This window comes from Moschus berezovskii, chromosome 8 (assembly GCF_049115385.1).
Source record: "Moschus berezovskii isolate FMDL1 chromosome 8, NW_MosBer_1.0, whole genome shotgun sequence".
Classification (NCBI taxonomy): domain Eukaryota; kingdom Metazoa; phylum Chordata; class Mammalia; order Artiodactyla; family Moschidae; genus Moschus; species Moschus berezovskii.
In genome coordinates this window covers 109,149,980-109,172,727 of record NC_142467.1, presented here as the reverse complement: position 1 = coordinate 109,172,727, position 22,748 = coordinate 109,149,980, and the positions used below count along the sequence as shown (strand labels likewise).

At 50.9% G+C, this 22,748-nt stretch overlaps 2 protein-coding genes across 5 annotated transcripts; one reads left to right on the top strand and one right to left on the bottom strand.

Moving 5' to 3' along the window:
- The first annotated feature begins 459 nt into the window (after window positions 1–459).
- Window positions 460–2,751, top strand: C8H1orf35 (chromosome 8 C1orf35 homolog). Of its 2 annotated transcripts, none has more exons than XR_016038125.1 (8): window positions 460–648; window positions 737–887; window positions 1,036–1,081; window positions 1,169–1,248; window positions 1,449–1,521; window positions 1,660–1,791; window positions 2,247–2,369; window positions 2,455–2,481. XR_016038125.1 is itself a non-coding variant. In XM_055428805.2 (8 exons), the coding sequence occupies exons 1-8, from the start codon at window positions 555–557 to the stop codon at window positions 2,507–2,509; spliced, it is 708 nt and encodes a 235-aa protein (XP_055284780.2). In that variant the 5' UTR covers window positions 465–554; the 3' UTR covers window positions 2,510–2,751. The 2 variants fall into 2 exon arrangements, 1 of the variants encoding a protein (XP_055284780.2); XM_055428805.2 differs by having other exon boundaries at window positions 465–648; window positions 1,706–1,791; window positions 2,455–2,751.
- Window positions 2,752–3,995: 1,244 nt separating this feature from the next.
- On the bottom strand, window positions 3,996–21,698 carry ARF1 (ARF GTPase 1). Of its 3 annotated transcripts, none has more exons than XM_055428810.1 (5): window positions 21,545–21,698; window positions 5,873–6,057; window positions 5,688–5,798; window positions 5,474–5,598; window positions 3,996–5,314 (listed from the first exon to the last, which is right to left on the bottom strand). In XM_055428810.1, the coding sequence occupies exons 2-5, from the start codon at window positions 6,018–6,020 to the stop codon at window positions 5,153–5,155; spliced, it is 546 nt and encodes a 181-aa protein (XP_055284785.1). In that variant the 5' UTR covers window positions 6,021–6,057; window positions 21,545–21,698; the 3' UTR covers window positions 3,996–5,152. The 3 variants fall into 3 exon arrangements, with proteins under 3 accessions (XP_055284785.1, XP_055284786.1, XP_055284787.1); XM_055428811.2 differs by lacking the exon at window positions 21,545–21,698 and adding an exon at window positions 21,419–21,539; XM_055428812.2 differs by lacking the exon at window positions 21,545–21,698 and adding an exon at window positions 21,400–21,504.
- Window positions 21,699–22,748: the final 1,050 nt, after the last annotated feature.

The window sequence follows — 22,748 nt, the reverse complement described above, 5'->3', positions numbered from 1 at the left end:
GGGGGTGACTGGGGCATTCTCTGTGCGGTCTGGGAAATGAATGCAATGAGGTGTGCTTGCATGCTTCCTCGGAAACGACACAGCTGGTCCCTCCGAGGGTGGAGACCAAGCGTGGTAGGCAAGACCTGACTTTGGTCGCTCTCCTGTCTCCCAGGCAGGCGGCCCCTCTACCTGATAGAAACCTGCAGCAGCTATAGTTGGAAACCTTCAATCGTTATCTCTCTGGTGTCTACCCCTCCTCCAGCACAGCCCGGGAACACGCAATGGGAACTGTGGCTCTGGGGCGTCACCCACATAGTATGATTTATAAAATTATCAGTCGTGGCAGCGCGATGGTCAGGTACAGCCTCCGCACCTTTCGCAAGTGCCAAGGCCGGGTCGCGTCAGTGCGCAGGTTTTCTGGCTAGGACGCCTGGGGCGGGGAAGGTGGACAGTGCGCAAGCGCGCGGGGTTGGCGCGGACGTGACGTCACCGTGTGCGACGCGGGAGTGGGAGCTGGGACCTGTAGGGCCTTGGTACTGGGCATCCCGGCGAGAGGGCTGCACGTTACCACAATGTTCGGCTCCAGCCGGGGCGGCGTGCGCGGCGGGCAGGACCAGTTCAGCTGGGAGGATGTGAAGACTGACAAGCAGAGGGAGAACTACCTGGGTAAGTGGGGCGCAGGGACCCGGAGCTCGCGGGCTGTGGGCTCGCCGACCCGCGAGCCGTGCGGAGGGCTTGGCGCTCTGTTCCGCAGGCAACTCGCTGATGGCCCCGGTGGGCCGCTGGCAGAAGGGCCGTGACCTCACTTGGTACGCCAAGGGCCGGGCGGACAGCGCTGGGCTGAGCCGGGAGCAGGAATTGGCGGCTGTGAGGCAGGCGGAACAGGAGGCGCTCATGGCAGCGCTGTGAGTGTGCCTCGGGAGCTTGAGTGGGGAGGCGGGGAGTGGTGGGGTAGGGGTTCTTACTTCTGGGTGGGTGCGCGGCGTGGCTGGGGGAAGAGGCGAGGCGAGGCGAGGCTCGCCGTTCCCTGAAACTCACGCGCGGCCCCCGCAGAGGCTACAAGAACGTAAAGAAGCAGCCCACCGGCCTGAGCAAGGAGGTGAGATGGGCTCTTTTGGAGGGTGGGGCTGGGTTGGGGAGGGGGCTGATCCCGCTCTCCAGCGAGCACTTGCACTCTCCTCCACAGGACTTTGTCGAAGTTTGTAAGCGGGAAGGTGGTGACCCCGAGAAAGGAGTGGACAGGCTTCTGGGTCTGGGGAGCTCCAGGTGCGGGGCCTGTGGGTCCTCGGGAGCCCCAGAAACCGCGAGGGTGCGGCTTCATGGGGTTTGGCACTGTCAGCTGCCTAAGGTGGAAACCAGTACGGGTCATCTAGGCCAACACTTTTCTAGGGAGGCCTGGGGATAGGGGACGGCCCTCATCGTGGGGGTGTTTCACCATAAAGAGTATTTTACCCACGTCCCCGCAGTGGCTCTGTAGGGCGAGTGGCGCTGTCCCGGGAAGACAAAGAGGCCGCTAAGCTGGGGCTTTCGGTATTCACGGTAATTACTCCCAAATATGCTGGGATCTCATGGTGGGGTGGGAGTCGGTCTGAGCGCCTCTTCTAGTTGAGGGCCACGAGGCAGGCCGTCTTCCCTTGGGGAGGCCCTCCCAGCTTCTGGCTGGTTCTCCCCTGTCAGTATGCCGGGGCACCCTGCACGTCCCCAGAGTGGCATTTCTCGGCAGCACCACCGCGTGGAGAGCAGTCGGCCAGGGACCTCCTTGGCTTTGGCCAAGAAGAAGCCTCGGTCAGAGGAGAAGGAGGAGCCGGGGTAAGCCCCCCCCCCCACCACACACACACACACGGCACAGAATTCCTTTCTCTGAGCATGTTGGCTGCTTCTCCAGTCAGGTTCCCAGCTCCAGCTCCTTTTTTCTTCTGAGAAGCCTTGGGGTGCAGTGAGCCCTAGGGAAGGCTTATGACTGCCCACCAAGCCGCAGCAGGGTCAGGGGCACTGGAGGGTGTCAGCACTTGGCCCCAACAGTGCAGGGGCATCCCAGTGGGAGGGCTGGAAGGAGCTATGAGATTGTTAGGTAGGTGCTGCCCTGCAGACCTTTTGCCATAGTCCTAATGTGTCTGCTGCTCACGGTAGCCGCTGGTCACACGTGGTACTGAGTTATTCTTAGTGACTTGAGGTTGAAATGGCTACACATGGTCAGTGGCTACTGTGGTCTAGACCCCTAAAAGCCCCAGAGGCTTCTAACACTTATGCACTCCCCCGTGTAGTCCTGAAAGCCACAGGAAGAGCAGGAAAGAGAAGAAAAAGAAGAGGCACAAGAAAGAGAAGAGGAAGAAAGAAAAGGAGCATGGGAGAAGGCTGGATTCCTCACTGCCCCCTGCTCCCATCCCGTAGGTGCAGCTGCCTGGGGGTGGAGATGAGGGTGTGCTTGGCAGGCCGAGCCCCTCAACCCCAGGCATCTCGCGGTCTCCCTAGGCATGACTCTGACTCCTCAACTTGCTCCAAGAAGCGCAGGCACGACAGCGACTGAGGCTCAGGGGTCTGGAGGACTAGCCTGTGGGGGTTACCCCAGGCTCCCCGAGAGGCTTGCAAGTCCCTCAGTCGTGTCCAACTCTGCGACCCCATGGATCGTAGCCCGCCGGGCTCCTCTGTCCATGGAATTCTCCAGGCCAGAATACTGAAGAGGCTTAGTTGTGGCCCAGTACGGCTACTTCTATTTTTCTTTGTATTGACTCACTCTTTGTACTTAAATAAACTTATTTTAAGTGGAAAGTGTCTTATACTAAAAGGAAAGTTGCTGTTGTGTCACGACAGAAAGCGATGTGTGAAAACGTGGTAAATCTTGGGAGTTCCAGCAAGGCCGTCTGCAGTCACACTGAGAGGCACTGTCCTTTTGGTGGTCAGCATCCTGGGGTCCTGTTGGCCTGGCTCCCGCATCTACTTCAGGTGTACCAAGAGCCCTGGATTATGTGTGGTCAGCAGGGAGGATGGAGGGACCAAAAGGTGCTCAGCTGCAAGCAGGTGACCGTGCTGGAAGGGGGCAGTCTGGGCCGGGCATCTAGATCATGGGGAAGTGGACTTGTACCTGCAGCCACCCTTGTCTTCCCAGGCCACCAAAGATCTCCTGACCACTGTCCCACCTCTGCCTGCTGTAAAAGCACTGGCTCCCTCCACCTGGCCCCCATCTCCAAGGCTGAAGGCACACATACAACCTTGCCATCCATAGAAAAAAAGAAAACATCCTACAAACCACACTGGAATAAAGACAAAACCTAGACTGGATTCATCACTGAGCTTCTTGTTTTGCTGCTGATTTCAAATGAGAACTGAAAGCAACTCTGTCTTAAAGGCACTTGGCACTGGTTATCAACCTGTTAAGAGATCACTATCTAGGGTGGGGCCTGCATCCTGGGGGAAGGCCACCAGGACTTTGGCCTGCCAAAGGCCACCCCAGTGGGGAAAACAAGGGTGCCAAGAAGAGCTCCAGGTCAGAGGGGCGACCCCTGCAAAAGTGGGAGGGGGTCTATGGCACAGACACACACATCACCCAGCCAGGCATGTGTCAATTACTGCGGCAGTGACACTGGAGATTGTCCTGCCCCTCCAGAGGACAAGCTGTATGGCCTGAGGGTACCAGAGAGAGTGGATGTTAGGAAGGGTGTGTGTGTGGGGGGTCTCTTCCATACCACGCTTGGCCCTGGCCCCTGGGGCATACCCTATATGGTGACCCTGCTGTCCCTCTCATGACTGGGCACTGCAAAGCCTGGGACCAGGGGGCTGCCAGCAACGGACTGCCAGCAATGAGACCAGTGAATTAGTTAACCACCAGGGCACTGGGACATACACCCAACCACGGCAAAGTGAAGGTGGGGGCGTGGGCAGGGAAGGGACGGGCAGAGCGAGAATGGGGCAAGGCAGAGCAAGGAGGCCCTCACTGAGTGAGGACAAAGTGGCTGTCCTTGCCTAGCTCCCAGAAGGGAGGCTGTCAGGGGCACAAAAACACAGGAGAGCCATGAAATAGTTAAGAGATTTTATTCTAATAGCTGTAATTACAGTGCTTGTTTGTCGAAATGAAAACTGAAAACAAGTATACAAAACAGTTGATTACTAATTGTGTATTGAAAGCAGTAAGAGGTTCCACGACACCAAATAAACCAGTTCTGAGGTTTTCCCCAAGATAAAGTTTAACAGCTCCAGCTTCTTCAGTGTTTATCAAAATACAAAAGAAAAAAGTAGAGGTTATCATTTTCCATGGCAAATCTGACCCTTGCAGGCTGAGGGAGTGAAAGCACATGTGGACAGGGGCTCTGAGGGGCTGGGGCTCAGGGATGACCACCCGCACTCCTGCTGGTGAGACCCCAGAGAGCCCAGAGCAGGCAAGCAAGGGGACTGCAGGGCTCCCGCTCCAGCCAGGGCGTTCCCACCAAAGTGCCCATGCTGGCCCGAGAAAAGGCCGGGGTTCTTCCAAGGGGTCTGAGAACGGTGGCTGCAGCCTCCACCCCATCTCCTGGGCGGCCATGTATGCACAAATACAAGCACAAACGCTATGGGGTGTGGGATGACCCGAGACAGAGCAAATCACAGGGACCCTATTGTGACCATGCAGAATGGATATCATGGCTGGTTCTGCCCCGTTTCATGTTCTCAACGGGAAACAGACCACCGGTGGACTGGACTCAGGCCGTTACCGCAGAACCTACATTAGGCACATTTCTCCCTTCTGTGTGTTCAAGTGTTCTCCTTATTTTGTATTTGTAACTATTTTAAAAAATGCACTGAGTTTGGGTTAAAAACCAACCACCAAAATGGATCTCAACACAGATCTAAAGCCCAGAGGAGGAGTATTGGGCTCATCTGACACACAACTCCTAGATGACCCGTGTGCCTAAAATCCCTTCTCAGTACTAAACAGTGGGTTGATTTTCTTTTTACAATAAAAAAAGCTGAGTAATATTGCATAGGAGTACCAGAAACTGCCTCATTGGAAACAAAAACTATTTACATTAAATAAAAACCCAGTTGCAGGCTGCGTCTGCACATTTACAGCATGGTGAAGCACACTGTGACCAACCATGGAGACAGCTTCTGGCACTCACACCACAGGGGCACGTTTGCCACATGAGAGTACAGCGAGGGCAGAAGGAGGGAGTGAGGGGGAGGAGGGGGATACAGCTCATTTCTGGTTCCGGAGCTGATTGGACAGCCAGTCCAGTCCCTCGTAAAGCCCGTCCCCGCTGGTGGCACAGGTGGCCTGAATGTACCAGTTCCTGTGGCGCAGAGAGTGTAGGCCCAGCTTGTCCGTGATCTCGGCTGCGTTCATGGCATTGGGGAGGTCCTGGGGGGTGGCAGCACAGCAGGCGTGGGTCAGGGGGGCTGCATGGAACCCTTTCCACCTGACCTGTGACCCCCCCCCCCCGTTTGGACCTCCAGCCCTGAGAGGCTGGCTGCCTGACATGCACCCCCACCGGCACACAGGGTATTCAGTCACACGAACCTGTTTGTTAGCAAACACGAGCAGAACGGCGTCCCTGAGCTCGTCTTCTGCCAACATCCTCATGAGCTCCTCGCGGGCCTCATTCACACGCTCTCTGTCATTGCTGTCAACCACAAAGATGAGACCTGCAGAGGGGACGGTAAGCGTGTGTGCAGGCACCCGGGACACCCCGACCCCCATTCCTGAGGGGTGTAATGGGGTAGCTCACTCTTACCTTGTGTGTTCTGAAAGTAGTGGCGCCACAGAGGCCGGATCTTGTCCTGGCCGCCCACGTCCCACACAGTGAAGCTGATGTTCTTGTACTCCACGGTCTCCACGTTGAAGCCTGGAGGAGACCTGGGTGAGCCTATCCCCAGAGCCACCACCACCTCCCAGCCTCCCAAGGCCCAGCGTCCTCACCAATAGTGGGAATGGTGGTTACAATTTCACCCAGCTTCAGTTTGTACAGGATGGTGGTCTTTCCCGCAGCATCTAGGCCGACCATGAGAATGCGCATTTCTTTTTTGCCAAAAAGGCCCTTGAAGAGGTTTGCAAAGATATTCCCCATGCTGCAGACCGGTGGGAGCAACACTGGCCAGAGAAACCTGCAGGAACAAGGAGTCCTGGGGTCTTTTTCTGAGCTGCCCAGGGCAAGGCAAGCAGGAGCAGCTCAGAGACCGCTCACCCAGAGCCAGGCTGAGGCAGCTCTTCCTATCTCACAAGCTGATGAAATTCTGGTTCCTATCCAGAAGAAAACAGTCCTGCCCACCTACCTCTAGAGCCTCTAAATCACTCTCACAAAGCAGCATGTGGGAATCTTGAACAAGGCTGACTGGAATCTGAAGCAGCTGCTACCATTATCTGAGGACCTTACACCCAAGGCCTTAGGGCAACTTACCTCTAAGTCCTCCAACTTGCCACTCTGGGTGCAGTAAGTGTGGCTTTCAAATGAATGCTAGAGTCTCCATAATCTAATGCAGAGTTCTGCAAGGGGCCAGAAACAACCACTTCAGGGCCTACCATGTCTCCCAACTGCCCCAAGTCTCAATGAAACAGAGTCCAATGGTGAGACAACTAATATCTGAGAACCTAGGAGGGCCCTGGCCGAGACCAAGAGCCAACCCTTTCTTACAAGCTGAGAGCTCAGCACGCACTGCAAGAAGGACTGGGTGAATGAGAGCACCCAGGGCTCAAGAGCAGCACACCAGGGTATTCAGTCCACGGGTGAGCCCACAGCATGGCGATGTTAGGGAGCACTTTCCCAGGACCTGTGGTCAGCGCTGGTCAGAGAGAAGGCCTGTGTGGTGCAGCCACAAGTGTCCAGAAGAACATGTGTGCTGTGTCTGGGCTACCCGCGGCTCTCCTCACTCAGCAGAGCAGACTGGGAGCAGCCACTGAGCTGACTGGACCCAAGGTCAGCGCCCAGGCCCCGACACCCAGACCCGCAGGAAGGGATAAGTATTCACAGAGGAGGGGATCTCCTGTACTGTAAGACCCACATATGGCCTCTCCACACTCAGTACATTCATCCTTCAACTATTTCTAAACAAGGCTTTAGGAAAAAACAGTCACTTTCTCAAATGCTCAGGAATCTGGACTTAGCACCTAAGGTGAAGTCAGGCTGTGGAGGGCTGAGCAGCCTTCAGCTGGGCAGCTTCTGTGTGAGTGCGGACAGAAAACCAAATGAACCCCAGAGAGAGTGTTCTCAGCTGATGGGAGATGCTCACACCTGATCACCAGGAGGGTGCTGGTGGGAGCTACTGTCAAGGTTGGGAGGGGCCTTGCCCTGCATACCTAACCCCCAGAAGTAACGAGGAGCTCCCCAGTGTTTGAACTCTGGATGAACACTGCTAGGGTGAGAAGCCAGTCCCATGGAGGACACAGATAAGGGCCTGCCATAGGCACTCTCCACTCCATTCCACCTAGGGGGTGTGCCCCAGATCCCCACCACCCCACATCACCTCTGACGACAGGCTCATGTGGAGTTGCCAGGTCTCCATCGTAAGTTCCTTTCTGCCTTAGTCACCAGTGAGCATTTGGGGACTATGTTCATGTTCCGCTCCTCACCCAACTTCCACCCTCTAGTTTCAGCATTCTGACGCTTCCTGGCTGAATTGCTGCCATGAGGACTGTCAAATGGTGGTTTTCTATGGAGTCATTCCTTCCAGCTTTAGTTAGCCTTCTACCCAAGGAACCTCCGTTCTCTTCTCCATATACTGACATGGTATGAACTTAGGAATTCCTAGTTTACTCAGTGGGTCAGAACCACCACGCCACTGTGACCGAGATGCTCCAATGGTCTCAGGGGCATCCAGTGGAGCCCCTTCTAGCAGGCTTCAGTGCACTTTCAACATTTTAAAATTCTTTTTGGTTTTGAATAACATTACCTATTTATAAAATTAAAATTTAATAAGATCTTTACTACGGTATTTCCTTTTCGGCAGACAACCACTTTTCCTAAATATAGAGGATGATAAATTATGGAAAACAGAATGAACTGAACGTATATTTATCTCAGCTTATTCCTGAAGTCACTACCAATAAAGAAGTAAAAGTGATGATTGACTGAAAAGGACAGAGAGAAGGGGGTACCATTCTGGTGGGGTCTGACCCTGACCAAGCACTCATCCTCAGCCCTGCAGGAGAGCCAGGGGACCTTTCTGGAGCAACTGAACCAGGGGTCCTGACTCTGCTCTCCAGTCAGAGGAGGGCACAGGGTGCACTGTTCTGGAAACAGAGGAATATGGCAGGATCAGCAGGGAGGCACACTGCCCCCACAGACCTGCACATGAGACATGGAGACCTCAAGGCCAGGACTTAACCCTCACACCTGGACGCCCCCAAACATCCATGCCCTATCTCCCTGTAAGAAGCCCCCAATGGAACTGACCGAAACAAAGAATTTGGAGAGAAGCAAGACAGAAACGAGTTTAAAAAGAAAAGTAAACAAACAAAACCCCACCCACACGCAGCCCTGGCATCAATGTGGTGAGGGTCTGGTGCCCATCAAACAAGAACAGGGCGTTAGGACAGACATGGCAGAGTTCACAAGCAAAGTGGAAAAAAGAACCTCACAAACAGGCGAACTATGAGCAATGCAAAAGACCAACATCTGCCGTGGGTATGGTGATGACTTTTTACACACAACACCAAAGACATGATGCCATGCAAGTGAGAACAGCCATTCTGAAAGCAGTTTGGAGGTTTCTTACAAAGCACTCTGAACACGTAACTCAGCACTCATGCCCCCTAGGGGGCTGCAAAGGAGCAAACACACAGACACCTGCACACTGATGTTCGCAAGTCTTATTCCTGACTGCCACAATCTGGAAACAACCATGATGTCCTTCAGTAGGTGAATGGATAAACAAGCTGCTGTTTGGTAAATCCAAACAACAGAATGTTATTCAACACTAAAAGAAAAGTGCTATTAAAACATGAAGAGACACAGATAAACGTATGTTATTATTACAGTATAAATGTGAATTGCGTGAAAGAAGCCAAGGTAAGAACACTATACAGTGTGGTTGACATTCTGGAAAAAGACAACTGTGGAGACAGTAAAAAGGCCCTCTCAGTGGTTTTGAGGGGTTGAGGAGGGAGGATGAACAGGTAGAGCACAGGGCGTTTCTAGGACAGTGAAACTATTCTGTGTGATACTACAATGGCTGATTCATATTATACGTTTGTCCAAACCAAGAGAATGCACAACACCAAGGGTGAACCCTGAGATAATCTATGGGCTCTGAATGATGCTGTGTCAACGTAGGTTCATCAACTGTAAACACAAATGCCCACTCTAGTGGGGGACATAGTGAGGAAGGCTGTGTGTGTACTGGAAATCTCTGTGCCTTTCCCTCAGTTACGTGGTGAACCTAAAACTGTTCCCTGCAAAGAAAGACACAAACACTACTTTCCATCTGCAGTTCCGTGTCAACCAAAGTATGGACTCAGTGAAAGGGCAGGACAGAGAGGTCACAAGTGCAAGGTCTCACACACGCCTTGTCTCCAGGTTGCCACAGGCAAGGGCAACACTCCCCGCCCCCGCCTAAGGTGACAGTGGAAGACAGAGAAAGGCCTGAAAAGCAGCCGGCCCAGGAAGGAGAGCTCCAGGAAAAGAGGAACATGTTCCCTCTGTGATTTAAACACGGGGCTTGGCAATTCTAAGGCAACTGGGAAAAAATAATGACAAACACCCAGAAAAAAAACCCAAGGATGAAAATGAAGTCATTTTAAGATTTCCTGAGGGAAAACATAATAAGCCAGTCACCACTTGACTCAGCAATTAATAATATTTATTTAGTCATGATACTTTGACTGGCACTCCTGGGTACTGGGAAGCCAAGGACAGAACTTGTGGTCTCAAGGGGCAACCCTCACTGCCCAAAGCTGACATACTGAGAGACAGTATTAGCACCCTACTCAGAGCAGTAAGACATGAAAGGGGTATCCCCGGGAAGCAGGCTGGAAGACTGCTGTTTACATTTGTTTTAGCATTAAGTTCATACAAACTGACACAGAAACCTGGGCACTAAGGAGTGAAACCGTTCTCTGTGCTTTCCCAACCCTTACATGGGGCTGATGATGGGACACTCCAGGTGAACTGGGCCTAGCAGCAAGCACACACCCGCATGTCAGCCTGAAGATGCAGTCAGCCACAGCAAGCCAGGGGCCTCCTCTTCCTCCCACCCAGCCCAGCATGCTGCCCACTCATGGTCCCCAGCCTGCCTTGGCCCTGCAGTCGGCTGAGCCCTAATTATCAATGTGGTCCCTTTCCTCCACAGTTTTTCAACTTACCCAACTCCTGCAGCCCCAAAGGGAAAGTGGGCCATGTATTTAGTGGCTGAACCTAGATGGGGATGAACTCTGGGCTTCCCTGGTGGCTCAATGATAAAGAATCTGCCTGTGAGATGCAGGTTTGATCCCTGGGTCAGAAAGATGCCCTGGAGGAGGGCATGGCAACCCACTCTAATATTCTTGCCTGGAGAATCCCACGGATGGAGGAGTCTGGCAGGCTACAGTCCACAGAGTGGCCAAGAGTCAGACACTGAAGCGACTGAGCACACAGCACGGGAACCCCTGGAGATGCTGCACACAGCACCTGGTTTCTCCCACTATACACGCCGTCTATCTATATCCGCCCTGCGCCTGGTGCAGGGACCCTGTCAGCTCCTGATCGAACACAGCATGTGTCGCAGTGGAAAGGTTCAACAGTGACCACAAGAGTTGTTCTGTGGCCTCTCCATACAGGTTCTAACTTTTAGGACATCCAGCCTAAGCCTATTTCACCCTTTCCTCCACCAGGATCCTTTGCACTCAGGACAAAACCTGTTTTTCAGGCTCATGGTAATGATCGTATTTGTAAGCAGTGAAGACACTGACTTTCTCAAAAGAGCACTTCCCTGCACCTGCCTGAGTTTGCACCTTTGTGCTGGCTCATAAAAATGAGTAACAAAAGATCATCTCTTTCCTGAGACAGAAAGCTCTGAGCAGATGCAGCCCCTTAAGAACATTTTTTTCCTTTTTCTGGTTAGGACCAGAAACAAGACTGGGTGGCGGTTCAACATTATAGAGAAGAACAGGACACAACTGGCTGGCTACATTTCTGTCTGCCAAGATCTACTAGGCTACAGGCCAAGGCCAAACAAGATGCCGCCCCAGGAAAGCCAGGAAGGGAGGGAAAAAATGTAGTTCTAAGTTTACACCTGTTTCACACCAGTAAATGAATCCAGAGTAACTGGTTTATAGCTGTTAAAGAGAAATATATATCTTCACGACCTCTACCTGTGCCCGCTGCATCTCCTAAAAAGTCTCAGAGGATTTGGGATGAGCAAAGGAAACTCTCCCCTGCAGAGTTGTGCAGCTTACTTCTGCAGAAGGAAAATCTGTCACATTTTCTGAAATGGCTAGGAGCTGGTTAATTTAACAGAATCTCTGTAACAATGGATATCAAGATGACTCAAACTACTGAGAACCATTAAGAAGAATAAATCACTAACCTAGAGCATGGCTTGGGAAATGAAAGTGCGACCAGGGAAGGCAAAAAAAAAAAAAAACCCACATGTTTTCTATTCTGTGCTTCAGACTGGGACAAGCTGCTCTGGTCCCTCTGTAGGTAAGAGATCACATGGGTCTCCCCTACTCAAATGAACAAGCTAGGTGACATCAGAGCTTTTTTTCATTTTACCTTTCTTTTGGGGGAAGTTTATTAGGTGTTTAAGTTACATATAGTAAAACGTACAGCTCAGCAGTTCATAATGTCAGTTTTAATATCTAATTTGAGAAAAATTAACAAAGTGAAGATCTTCCCGAGGAATTGATATACATTATAAAACATTTTAACTGTTTCATTTATTCTTTTAGCAGAATGAATGTCCTTAGATTATCAACCACTCAAAAACCTAATTCATCTCTGACATGTAGGATTTAATTTTAAAGGGGAAGGTCCCCTGCTTTCTTAAGCGATATGACCACATATTACTATCTGCTACAAACTGATTTTTGTACATCAACTTGGGGTTCCAGCACATCAACTAAATAAAACCTTAAGGCACTACTCTAACTAGTCCAGCATTCCACTTCTGTAGCTCTAATATTTTTCTGCAACTGAGTAGAATGCCACATAATGTCATTATTTCATAAAAATTAGTGTAAGAAAACTGAACATGCCACTTCTAATGCTAGGTAGATGTGCCTTACAGGCCTAACACAACTATGACAAAGCTAAGGGTCAAGAACATGTTCAGAAGGAAGAACATTCAGACTGAGACCCTCAAAGGATATAATTAGGTTGACTGAACGGTGTTATGCTCAGGTGTACAAAATAATGATCTGATCTGTGTATTTACTGTGAAATGATCACCACACAAAGTTGAGTTATCTTCTGTCACCTCATACAGTCACTCTTTTTTCTTTGTGATGAGAACTTTCAAGATTTCCTCTCTTCAGTTCAGTTCAGTCGCTCAGTCATGACCGACTCTTTGCGACCCCATGAATCACAGCACGCCAGGCCTCCCTGTCCATCACCAACTCCCGGAGTTCACTCAAACTCATGTCCAAAGAGTCGGTGATGCCATCCAGCCATCTCATTCTCTGTCATCCCCGTCTCCTCCTGCCCCCAATCCCTCCCAGCATCAGACTCTTCCAATGAGTCAACTCTTCGCATGAGGTAGCCAAAGTATTGGAGTTTCAGCTTCAGCATCAGTCCTTCCAATGAACACCCCAGGTAGCAACTTTCAAATATACAATATAGTATGGTGAATTACAGTCACCATACTGTACCTTACATTCGTTTATCTATCTTATAACCAGAAGTTTGTATCTTTTGACCACCTTCACCCATTTCACCTACCGTGACTCTGAACTTTCAATACAAAGAAAAATAATAAATGAAAGAACATGCAAAAACATTCTAGAACAGTGTAATTCTCATCTGCATCTAAAGGTGAGTTCCCATGAGAGACTGATTTTTGTTTTTCACAAAAGAACCTTCAGGATGTTTTGCAGGAATCAATTAGACACTAGACCTGGTCTCTATGCAGCAGTCACCCCCAACTCCTGCCCCTAAAGAAGGATGAATGCCAGAAACCCAAAGGCTGGTACAATGACCCTGGAGGGCTGCTCTCCAGTAGCCCTGCAAGTTGCCTCCCAAAGCTGAAGGACAGGATTTCCGGTCAGGTCTGATTCTTAGGAGGAGCAACCAGAGAAATTCAATTTACAGCCCTCTCTGCCAGCTTAAGATTCAAGGTGAAATTCTTAAAATGACAACAAGAAGTAAGTTTCATTCATGAATATAGCTCCTGGTATACACCGACTTGAACACTCAACAGTCACTGTCCAGTGTCTAATGGAACAAGCCCACTAAACCACAAGGCCAACGTCAAAACAGCGTCACTGCAATTAACCCTACTTTTCAATAACTGCAAAAGTCAAAGCATTACCTGATGAACATATTTACGCTTTGCAGTTCCTTCTCATCCATAGTCTTTAAGTTTTATTTTACTACTTTTTTAAAAAAAACATAACTATCCTCCAAGTCCATTACCAAAGACACTTACATTGACCTGAAATCTACAGATGAGACCATATTAACCAGATGATCTAGCCCCAGTGAAAACACTATCCAATAGGGCCTCTGAACACAGATGTCACATGGCCTTCAACTGGGGTGAAACAAGGAGCGGGTGACAGCCACAAGTAGAGGCTTCGCTCAGATACCCCATCAGGAGCCTCTCTCCCGGTTCTGTGCATTTGTCCTGGTGGCAGATGCTGGCTGCTCCTTGGGATTTCTTCTCCTGGATTTGTCCCTGGACTTGAGGCCTTCCAGGGTAAACCTACATTCCTAGTGCCCTGCAGCTATGCAGGACCATCTGAGTATGCTGTCTGTGGGATGGAACGGCTTGCAGGTCCTGGGCCCTCCACTATGGAGCAGCCGACACCATGGACCCTAACGAGTACTCTTATTTTAGGAGTCAGGGCACATACACACTAACTCCAAATACACTTTCGTCTGAAGAAGTTGTTACTGGGAGGAATAAAAATCAAAAGACCCAAAACACAAATTTGCATCAACCTCACAACATTAAAATGTGCAACAGGGCCTTCCTTTGGTGGTCCACTGGTTAAGAATTGGTCTCCAATGCAGGAGACATGAGCCCGAGCTCTTGTCAGGGAATTAAGGCATCACAGGCTGCAGGGCAACTAAGCCTGCGCACCACAACGAAAGGGCCCACGAGCTGCAATGAAGACCCCACACAGCCAAGTAAATATTAAAAAAAGATGTATAACAAATTAAACAGAAAATGGAGGAAACAAAGCAACTTATGACTAAATCGCAAAGCAGGATATGAGAAACTACAGGCAACTGTACACCACCTGTGCTGTGCTAAGTCACTATAGTCGTGTCCGACTCTCCGCGACCCCATGGACTGTAGCCCGCCAGGCTCCTCCATCTACGGATTCTCCAGGCAAGGATACTGGAGTGGGCTGCCACGCCCTCCTCCAGGGGATCTTCCCCTAAACCACCTAGACACCCTAAAAAGTGCCCTACCACTAACTCCTTACTAATTCTGCACATCAGCAATCCTTTGTTCAGACCTTAGCTGTGCTCCCAGTCCCCTCTTCACACTGATTCTCCATGTCACGCCCACCGAGCCCTTCACTCAACCTCTGAAGGCAAGTTCAGAGGCTACCTTTCACAAGAAAAAGTCCTTTCTTTTTTAAGTTTTTCAGTGCAGCCGCAACACACGGTGAGTCGAACAGTCACCACACTCACGTTTAGGAACAGCCGTGTGATGAGTGCAGCTTTGGGCACACAAGAGCTCAACACTCACTGAAACCAACTGACAGATGGTGAAACACAAGTGGAACAGTGGCATGCTGACCCTCCCAGCCTCACCTCAACGGTAAACTCTGTCACATGCCAAAAGACTGATCCACAGTTACACTGGGGCCCAAAGCTTCAGTAAGTGCCCACGAGGGCACGCACGCACACACCTCTCCAGCTGCTGAAGTCTCAGTGCCCATGATCCTGACAGAAAAAGGAGGCCCATCTGTCAAATAGCATAATCCTGCGTTTTAGAAGTGAGAATGAGGAAGAGATGGCAGCTCAGGATTCTGTCGTGAAATAACTCACGTTAACTTGCTTTCATCACTCTACTCTAACTGTGTAATCACCACAGATGTGTTGAAGCCTCTGTGGTTTCTGTTCTGGTGTCTTCTCAAAAAGGCCACCTGCACCGACAGTGCAGACACAGGACCCTCTCCAGGCATGAGGGCAGGGCTCTGGGGAAGCCAGCGTTGCCGAGACCCTTTCCACACCCTTGAAGAAAAAGGGAAGTGCAACCAACTATTAGCTTGTCAAAGTACCCAGTTCTTCTTCCCCAAAGTTTCTCAGAGCGGCAGGTGTCCCCCACCCCCAGGCTTTTTCAGAGCAAGAAAACTTTGTGAATGATTAAAATGATTAACGAAGTCGCAAAGAGCTGGACACGACTGAGCGACTGAATTGAAAATGATTAAATCAATCTCCAAAACTTGATTTTTGCCTGCAGAGAACTTTCATTTTGAAAACAAAATGTAAAAAAGATCGCAGCCCTACCTCTTTTTCTGAGCGATGGGCTTCCCAGAGGACAGAAAGCAGGGAAGAGCGGCAATGGTTGAGAGTCTGTTAGATCCTCTACCTTTGATGCCCCTGACAGACCCGCCTTCCTGAGACCCTTGCTAGAAGTACCCAGAGGTGCTGCACCAGCTCAGAGCACTCAGGACACCCTCCCTGGTCTTGCCTGGGAGGCCAATGTGATTGGGTGAAATTCTCATTGGCCTCAACAGCCACAGCAACCCTCTCAGTTGGCCTCTTCCTACCCTGCTCCCATTTTAAGCTGGGGGCAGCCCTGGACTCCGAAATTTCATTGATATATCTGCTCCTGCCATCCTCTGCTTAAAACCTCCCAGCAGTCCTTGGCGCCCCTCTCAGGTTACCAGAGGTCCCACCAATGCAAGACTCAGTGTCCTGTACTTTCACTTACTAGCACTGCCCCTGTCCAGCCATTCACTCCCAGAGGAATGCAACCCCCTATATGGGACCCCAGCTGAACCTTCCTTTCATCTCCAGAGTTATCTCCTAATCCCCCCTCAATGTGTGGGTCTCCCATCAAAATCTAACCCTCCAATACAAAAGGACCCTCTCCTTCCCACTTTAACCCTGTGCAACTTCCAGTTCCTCAGGCCCAAACCTCAGAGATACCCACAATCCCACTCTGTCCCTCTCATCCCCAAATCTGTTTACTGGCAAGTCCCAGCATCTCTTTTTTCGAAAGGTGTTTCCCCATCACTGTCTGCCTGTGCCTGGTCCTGGCCACCTTCTCTTCCTCGCTCTGGCATTCCCAAAGCCTGTAGCTTTCACTCCACAAGGTTCTCGATGCCAGCAAGAGGGGACTATTAGGAAAGATCAGACCAAATTCAGTTCCTTAAAAACATCAGAGCCAACACTCCCATGCATTTCACAGCATCACCTCTACCACTCAGAAAGGAAGCTAGGAGACAATATAACCAACATACTCACTGGACTGCAAAAACCCCACGCTGCCCCAACTAAAATGTAACTGGGAAATGAAAGACAGCGTCATATGATAAAATGTGACCTTCAATACTGGTCATGACCACAAGTTCAAGGGAGGCAGTCAAAGAACCACCTAATGAAGACTGCCACAAATGCAGCAGCATCTCAGACACTCAAGGCCTGGTGTGTCCACCAAGTTTTTTTCCCTTCCCCCACCTGGAAACAGAGAACAACTCTTGGTACAACTCTGCAAAGAACCAAATACAATCACCCTTAATTTACAAGGTAGTTTCATTCCTGGAGAATTCAGAATATCTATTAAAACCAAGGGCTTCCCTGGGGGCTCAGATAGTAAAGAATCTGCCTGCAATGCAGGAGACCCCGGTTCAATCCCTGGGTTGGGAAGATTTCCCCTGGAGAAGGGAATGGCAACCCACCCCAGTATTCTTGCCTGGGAAATCCCATGGACAGAGGAGCCTGGCGGGCTATAGTTCATGGGGTCACAAGGAGTCGGACACATCTGAGCGACTCACACCTTCAATTAAAGCTGTACACACACAAGTTGACTCTATATAAACAGCTTTTTCACCTACATGAAAGTCATGCAGAATGCATTCTTACGTCTAAATATCAGTATTGCCTCCACCTTTGACAGAGCCCAACATCATCCCACATATTTCCAAAATACCCTTTCTGTGGGGCTTCCCCGTCAAGGGCCACTGGCACAGCCCAGCAGGCTTCCCTCCGCTCCTCTGCTCCTGGCAAGTCTTCAAAACCACCAAGCACACTCCCAGCTAAGGGCCTCTGCTGCTGTTTCCCCTGCAAGGGAGAAGCTTCCTGTTCCTTCCAAAGACCTCTGCTCACACGGGAGGGCACTCCTCCCGTCCTCCTGACAGGCCTGACTAGCTACACTCAGCGCCCACTGCTCCCTCCGGGTCCCGTGGGCCTGCTTCCCCATCCCACTCGCTGCCACCGCCCTCTGCCTTCCCCCCAGCCCTCAGCCACCTTCCCTCACTCATCTCCCTATCTCTGCTTGTTTTTCTCCACCGGCCACCTGCCTGGGCACCCAAGAGATCCACAGAGAAGGAGAGGACAAAAGAATCTTAAAAGAATAGTTAAGGGCTTTAAGGATTAAAAAATAGAAAGATTAATCACACATGTTTTTCTAAAAAATTGGTCTGTCAGAAAAAAAAAAAACCTAACAAGCCAACGATGACTCTCACACTGGTGTACAAGTACACGTGAGTGTGGTGGAGTCCAAACATCTCTCTGACACTCCAGTGAGGAGGAAATACGAGACACAGTTAACTACTCAGGGCAGATGCTTGCATCTCAGAAGGGGTGTGCACACAATCTGCTACCTAAACCTGCCCTCGGGCACCTGCAACTAGTGACCAAGAATACACCTGCACTGATCTCCTCAGGAATTTGCAAGACCTCTTATCACTTTGATGAAGAGAAATGTTAAAATAACGATAATTATTTTAAGCAAAGTTACATCACCAGAATCGACAAGATACTATAATAGATTCAATGAGTTAGGAACTGCATGCTCACCTACAGATGATAGAAAACTCCACAGGAAAATGTACTCTTCATAGCAATTTTTAAAGATATCCTTTATTCCAAAACCTGTGCTCAAAATGCTGGCACATCAAACTTTGCCTTTATTCCTACTTTGCACATATCAGTTTAGACAGAATCTTGAAATTGTTTTCTTGGCCTTTTGTCCCTATGTCAAACTGACAGGATACTTAAAACTTCAGGTTAAAAAATTTCCAGGGTTTCAGAGACCTAGCACCACTCAACTTTCTGTTTAGCACCCACATATAGCACTGCAAAAATAATTTGATGTACAATACAAACTGAAAGATGCTGGCTATTTTACATATGACTTGCTCTTTGGAGACAAATTTTACTAACTTGCTACCATCCTTTACAGGACAAAAACTTACTAAATTCTGATTAAACACTAATTAATGTTTCTAAAATACACTCTACATTTTTAACTTCTGAAAATGTGCATGGATCATACCTGGGGCTTTTGTTAATTTATGCTGTATACTAACAGTCACCTCTGTCGCCTCAGGTGTGTAAAAACGTTTGCCTCCTAAAGAGAATCACTCCCAAGTGCTATGTGTGTAAAAATCTGCCTGCCCTGTATGTTTCTGTCTTAGTCAGTGAGAAGTCCTATTCTTCCCTTCCTATTTGCCGATGACAGGCTGCCCAGCTCAGTCTCCAACATATGCAAAAATCAGGAAACAAGGGATTGTTAGGAATATTGAGGTTAGTTCCTGCAACAGATAGCTTCACTATTTCTTTCCACTCAAATAAGTAAGCTTATGTGAAAGAACTGGGTGAGGGCCTTACAGACTCTCCTATGAATAAGGAGCTTTGATGTGTTTGTGTTAAATTCTGCCACATTTTTTCTAGCTAATCAGGCCATCTGATCCATCTAAGAATGCTGAAGTACCTTCCAGAATAGTGTTACAGCTGTAAAGGTATAACAGGTGCTACATTTTAAAGACTTTTTAACAATCAAAAAAGGATAAGGATGAAGTCCTCCCCCCACCTTGGCTCACACTCTGAACTAACCAACCCCCCTTTCTCACACTCACACATTCCAAGGCCCTCCTTTACTTGCCAGTAGGAAGCATTACACCCAACCCATTGTTAGGCCAAAAACGTTTCCAAAAGACCACTTCAGATGGTGCCAGGAGGACATTTCTAATACCATCCACATCAATGAGGAGCAGACAGATCACAAAAGAGGTTTAAGTTCTTACCTAATTTTAAGATCCCAACTGAAAGGAATTTTTCTTGTTTCTTTTCCAACCTGACAGATGTAATCCTACAAAGGTTGGAAGGTCAAAGGGGAGACTGTGAAATGCTGTGCACAGAGACAGTCATAAGTGGTACAGGAAGCACAGGCTAGATGGGTTTGAACACTAGCTCAGTAAGTGATCACAATCCTCAGGAGTGCTACAGAAATGCTAGGTAAGCCTGACCTGTGATCAAGAGCAGATTTAAATTCATGTATCAAGGCAACATCCAATTTGAAGAACTTAAAATTGATTCAACTCTCTCAAACCAAGTTAATGTACTATTTATGAACTTGCACAAGGGTTTTCCCCACTTTGTTAGGTTTATTTTTAAGGCCATTTGACCATGGAGATCAACTCGAGGGTCCACACTAAATTGTACTAAAGTCAACAGAAAAGTCAAGGTGTACCGTGTTGTAGTTTCAAGCCTGTCGTGATCTTTAGAAAAGGTGGCTTAGCAGGTCTGAACGTCCCCTTCACATTGCGCAAGATGCAAAGCAAATAGCTAAACCACAGAATTTAAAAAACCAGAACTGTGAGAAGCACAGAACCAGTTTTTGCTTTCTAACTTTCCTACAATGATAAGCAGACAGCATGTGAGTCAGCTATCATCCAAACCAACTATTTTAAATCTTTCTGAAGTAGCAATTTTGACTACTTGTATCTGAAGTTAGCCATCACAAGAAACAGATTTCTAATGCCCAAGTGACAAGGATTTGTTTTCAACAGGACATTCCCAATGAAGAGACACATTACATTCTACCCATTAACTAGAGAAAACCTTCATGGGAGGAAGATAGCACACTGTAACAGAGTGGCCATATTTATGATAAAGAACAGAAACTCAATTACTCATAATTCTGGACTCAGCAACACGATGCATTCAAAGTTCTTCCAGTTTTGGCTATTCATGATGGTTTCTGAAAACTCCCAAGGACACAGCACATGCCATGGCATCTCACACTCCTTCAGACACTCTGCCAAAAACGCAGGAGCAACCATGCAAACAGCCAGCAAGGAAAAAAAAAGCAAAAACGCTGACCACTAGTTCTGAAACAAGACCAAGAGCTGACCACTCCAACAGCAACCACATCAGTTACGACTACATTAACTACACAGTTCTCAACAGTGACTTCCGGGGCCACCCAAAGCGTTTGAATCGCCCGTCTCCTGCCAGTGATTTCTTGTGCAATTTCGCTAGAAACAGCAACTTGGTGTTCTGTTGAGCGCTCAAAAGTGTTCAACTGGTTAGCTAATATTTTAAGTACTCTGAAATTAATTGCCAAGCCTTATTAACAAAGCTACCGTTTTACCGTCCGTAACTGCTTGGACAGGAAAGCGTTAGGACGCTCTGCTAGGGAGGCTGCCTCAACTCCGGCCAGGTTCTATAGGTTGGTTAAAGATTCACCAGCTCGGTAGTGTATTCTAATCCATGCCAAAGGCACCCGGAAAGCAATCCCGGGGTTGCAGCAATCTTGGATAAAGGGGCCCTACAAAGCCGTAGGCGCGTCCATCGAGGGCTCCCTGGGCCATAGGCCGTCCTACTCAGACCCAAGCGCCACAGCACGCGCCTAGGAACCCGGGGCTCCGCCCGGCCTCGCCGGCTCTGTCCTCGGAACAAACAGGAACTGGGCTCAAACCCCAGCCATCGTGTGACCTTGGCCGTGTCCCGGGCTGCGGGCCTCAGTTTCCTGGTCCTTGCGACCCCGAGACAGGAGGCCTCGGAGGCGGAGCAAGAAGCGGGGCTTCCTGGAGAGCCCGCGTTGCGGGCCGGACTTCCGGGAGCCCGCCGCGGCCACTCTGGGGGGCTTAGTGAGAGGGTGGCCAGACAGACCCCCTCCCCGGCCCCGACTCACCCCCGCCCCAGCTCGGCCCCGACTCGACCCCCATCCCAGCCGAGACCCCCGGCCCCGCATTCCGCACCCACCCTGCCCCGCCCCGCCTCGGTCCCCAGCCCAGCCTGAACCCCTAGCCCGGCCTAGTCTCGCCTCAACCCCCGGCCTCCATTCGACCCTGGGCCCGCCGGGCCTTGGCTCCCCGCCTCGCCTCGGCCCCCGGCCCGGCCTCACCTCGGCTCTCGGCTCTCACCTCGCCCCTCGCCCGGCCTGGCCTCACCTCGGCCCGTCTCGGCCCTCACCGCCCCGGCTCAGCCTCGCGCCGGGCCTCAAGTCGGCCCCCGCCCCCGCCTCCGCCTCGGCCCCAGCCCAGCCTCACCCTCGGAGGCCGCGGCGCAGATGCTGCTCGGAGGCAGGCGTTGGTTTCGCTCCCACAAGATGGCGGCTCTGACGGCGGCCACGTCAGTGCCTGCTGCCGCGGGGCACGCTGGGAACGGGGCAGTCCCCCCCGCGGCCCCACCCACTCGCCCTTTGCGGTGCGCACGCGCACACTCTGTGCGGGAGGTAGGGACAGGCCCCCTGGGTAGGCGCGGGGCCCAGGGAGGACGCCTCGCTCACTGCTGCGCTTGCGCGCGCCCCCCGCGTCCCCAGCGCGCCTAGCCCAGGCAGAGTCCGGCTGCGCCTGCGCGCGCCTCTCGGCGGTCTGCCGGGGGGGTGAGTTCTCAAGCCCATTTGGCAGATGCAGAGACTGAGTCCCAGGCGGGCCCTGCGGTTTCGGGGCGGCGGTTCTGGGTGCCCGCTCCCCTTTCCAGCCTCAGCCCCGGTGACCGCAGGGACCCACGCTGCCCTGTGCGCGGTCGTGGAGCGACCTGGAGAAGCAAGAGTCAAGATCAAGTGGAGAAGGCATCTAGTAGCACGGGCGGAGCAAATAGCCAAAGCTGGGCAGGGAACAGTGCTGCCCTGGGGTGCCACCTAAGCGGGATCCAGGTGACACAGGGGAGCCCCTCCTCTGGGAAGCCTCTCTAAGCTGACCAGAAGGGAGAGAGGGCCTATTGTGGCTCCTCTCCACGTTCTCCAGGCTCGGGCCTTACTGTGGTCCCTACTTGGGAACGCACTGTGGCCTGCCGACCGGGGCCTGGTGCCATCTCTCCGTTCCTGTGCTACTTGAACTCTCCTGCAGTGTCCTCCAGCTGCTGGGGTGGGGCCCCGAGTCAAGAGGCATAGGTGAGATTGCTGGGCCAGCCTTCACTCAGGGCCTTGGTCCAGGGGCCTGCCTGGCAGACAGAAGCATGTGCTGTGGAGCATGCTGGCAGCCTCCTGTCTCCTCTCTCCTGTCCTCCCCACCTACCCACTCCTCTTGGGGCCTCCTTGCAGCGCTGGGGTGGCTGGGACCTCACTAGCCCTTTCTGGGGCTGCCCACTCCCCCCAGGCAGCCCTCCTGCACCAAACACTGATGACCTCCTCTTCCGAGAGGCTGAGGGCCCTAGATCTTGTGAGCCAGACTCTTGTTTTGAGCCCCAGCCTCCCCCAGACCTCATTTATGGAAGACCTAGCAAATACATCACAATGCTCACTCAACGTTC

Bases quoted from the DNA above. Each gene is read 5' to 3' on its own strand.
- ARF1 (XM_055428810.1), bottom strand. From the start codon at position 6,020: ATGGGGAATATCTTTGCAAACCTCTTCAAGGGCCTTTTTGGCAAAAAA. The intron at 5,799-5,872 runs GTGAGGACGCTG...GGTCTCCTCCAG, and splicing joins AACCACCATTCCCACTATTG to GCTTCAACGTGGAGACCGTG. The intron at 5,315-5,473 runs GTTCGTGTGACT...GCCACCCCCCAG, and splicing joins TCGTGTTTGCTAACAAACAG to GACCTCCCCAATGCCATGAA.
- C8H1orf35 (XM_055428805.2), top strand. From the start codon at position 555: ATGTTCGGCTCCAGCCGGGGCGGCGTGCGCGGCGGGCAGGACCAGTTC. The intron at 649-736 runs GTAAGTGGGGCG...TCTGTTCCGCAG, and splicing joins GCAGAGGGAGAACTACCTGG to GCAACTCGCTGATGGCCCCG. The intron at 1,792-2,246 runs GTAAGCCCCCCC...TCCCCCGTGTAG, and splicing joins GAGGAGAAGGAGGAGCCGGG to TCCTGAAAGCCACAGGAAGA.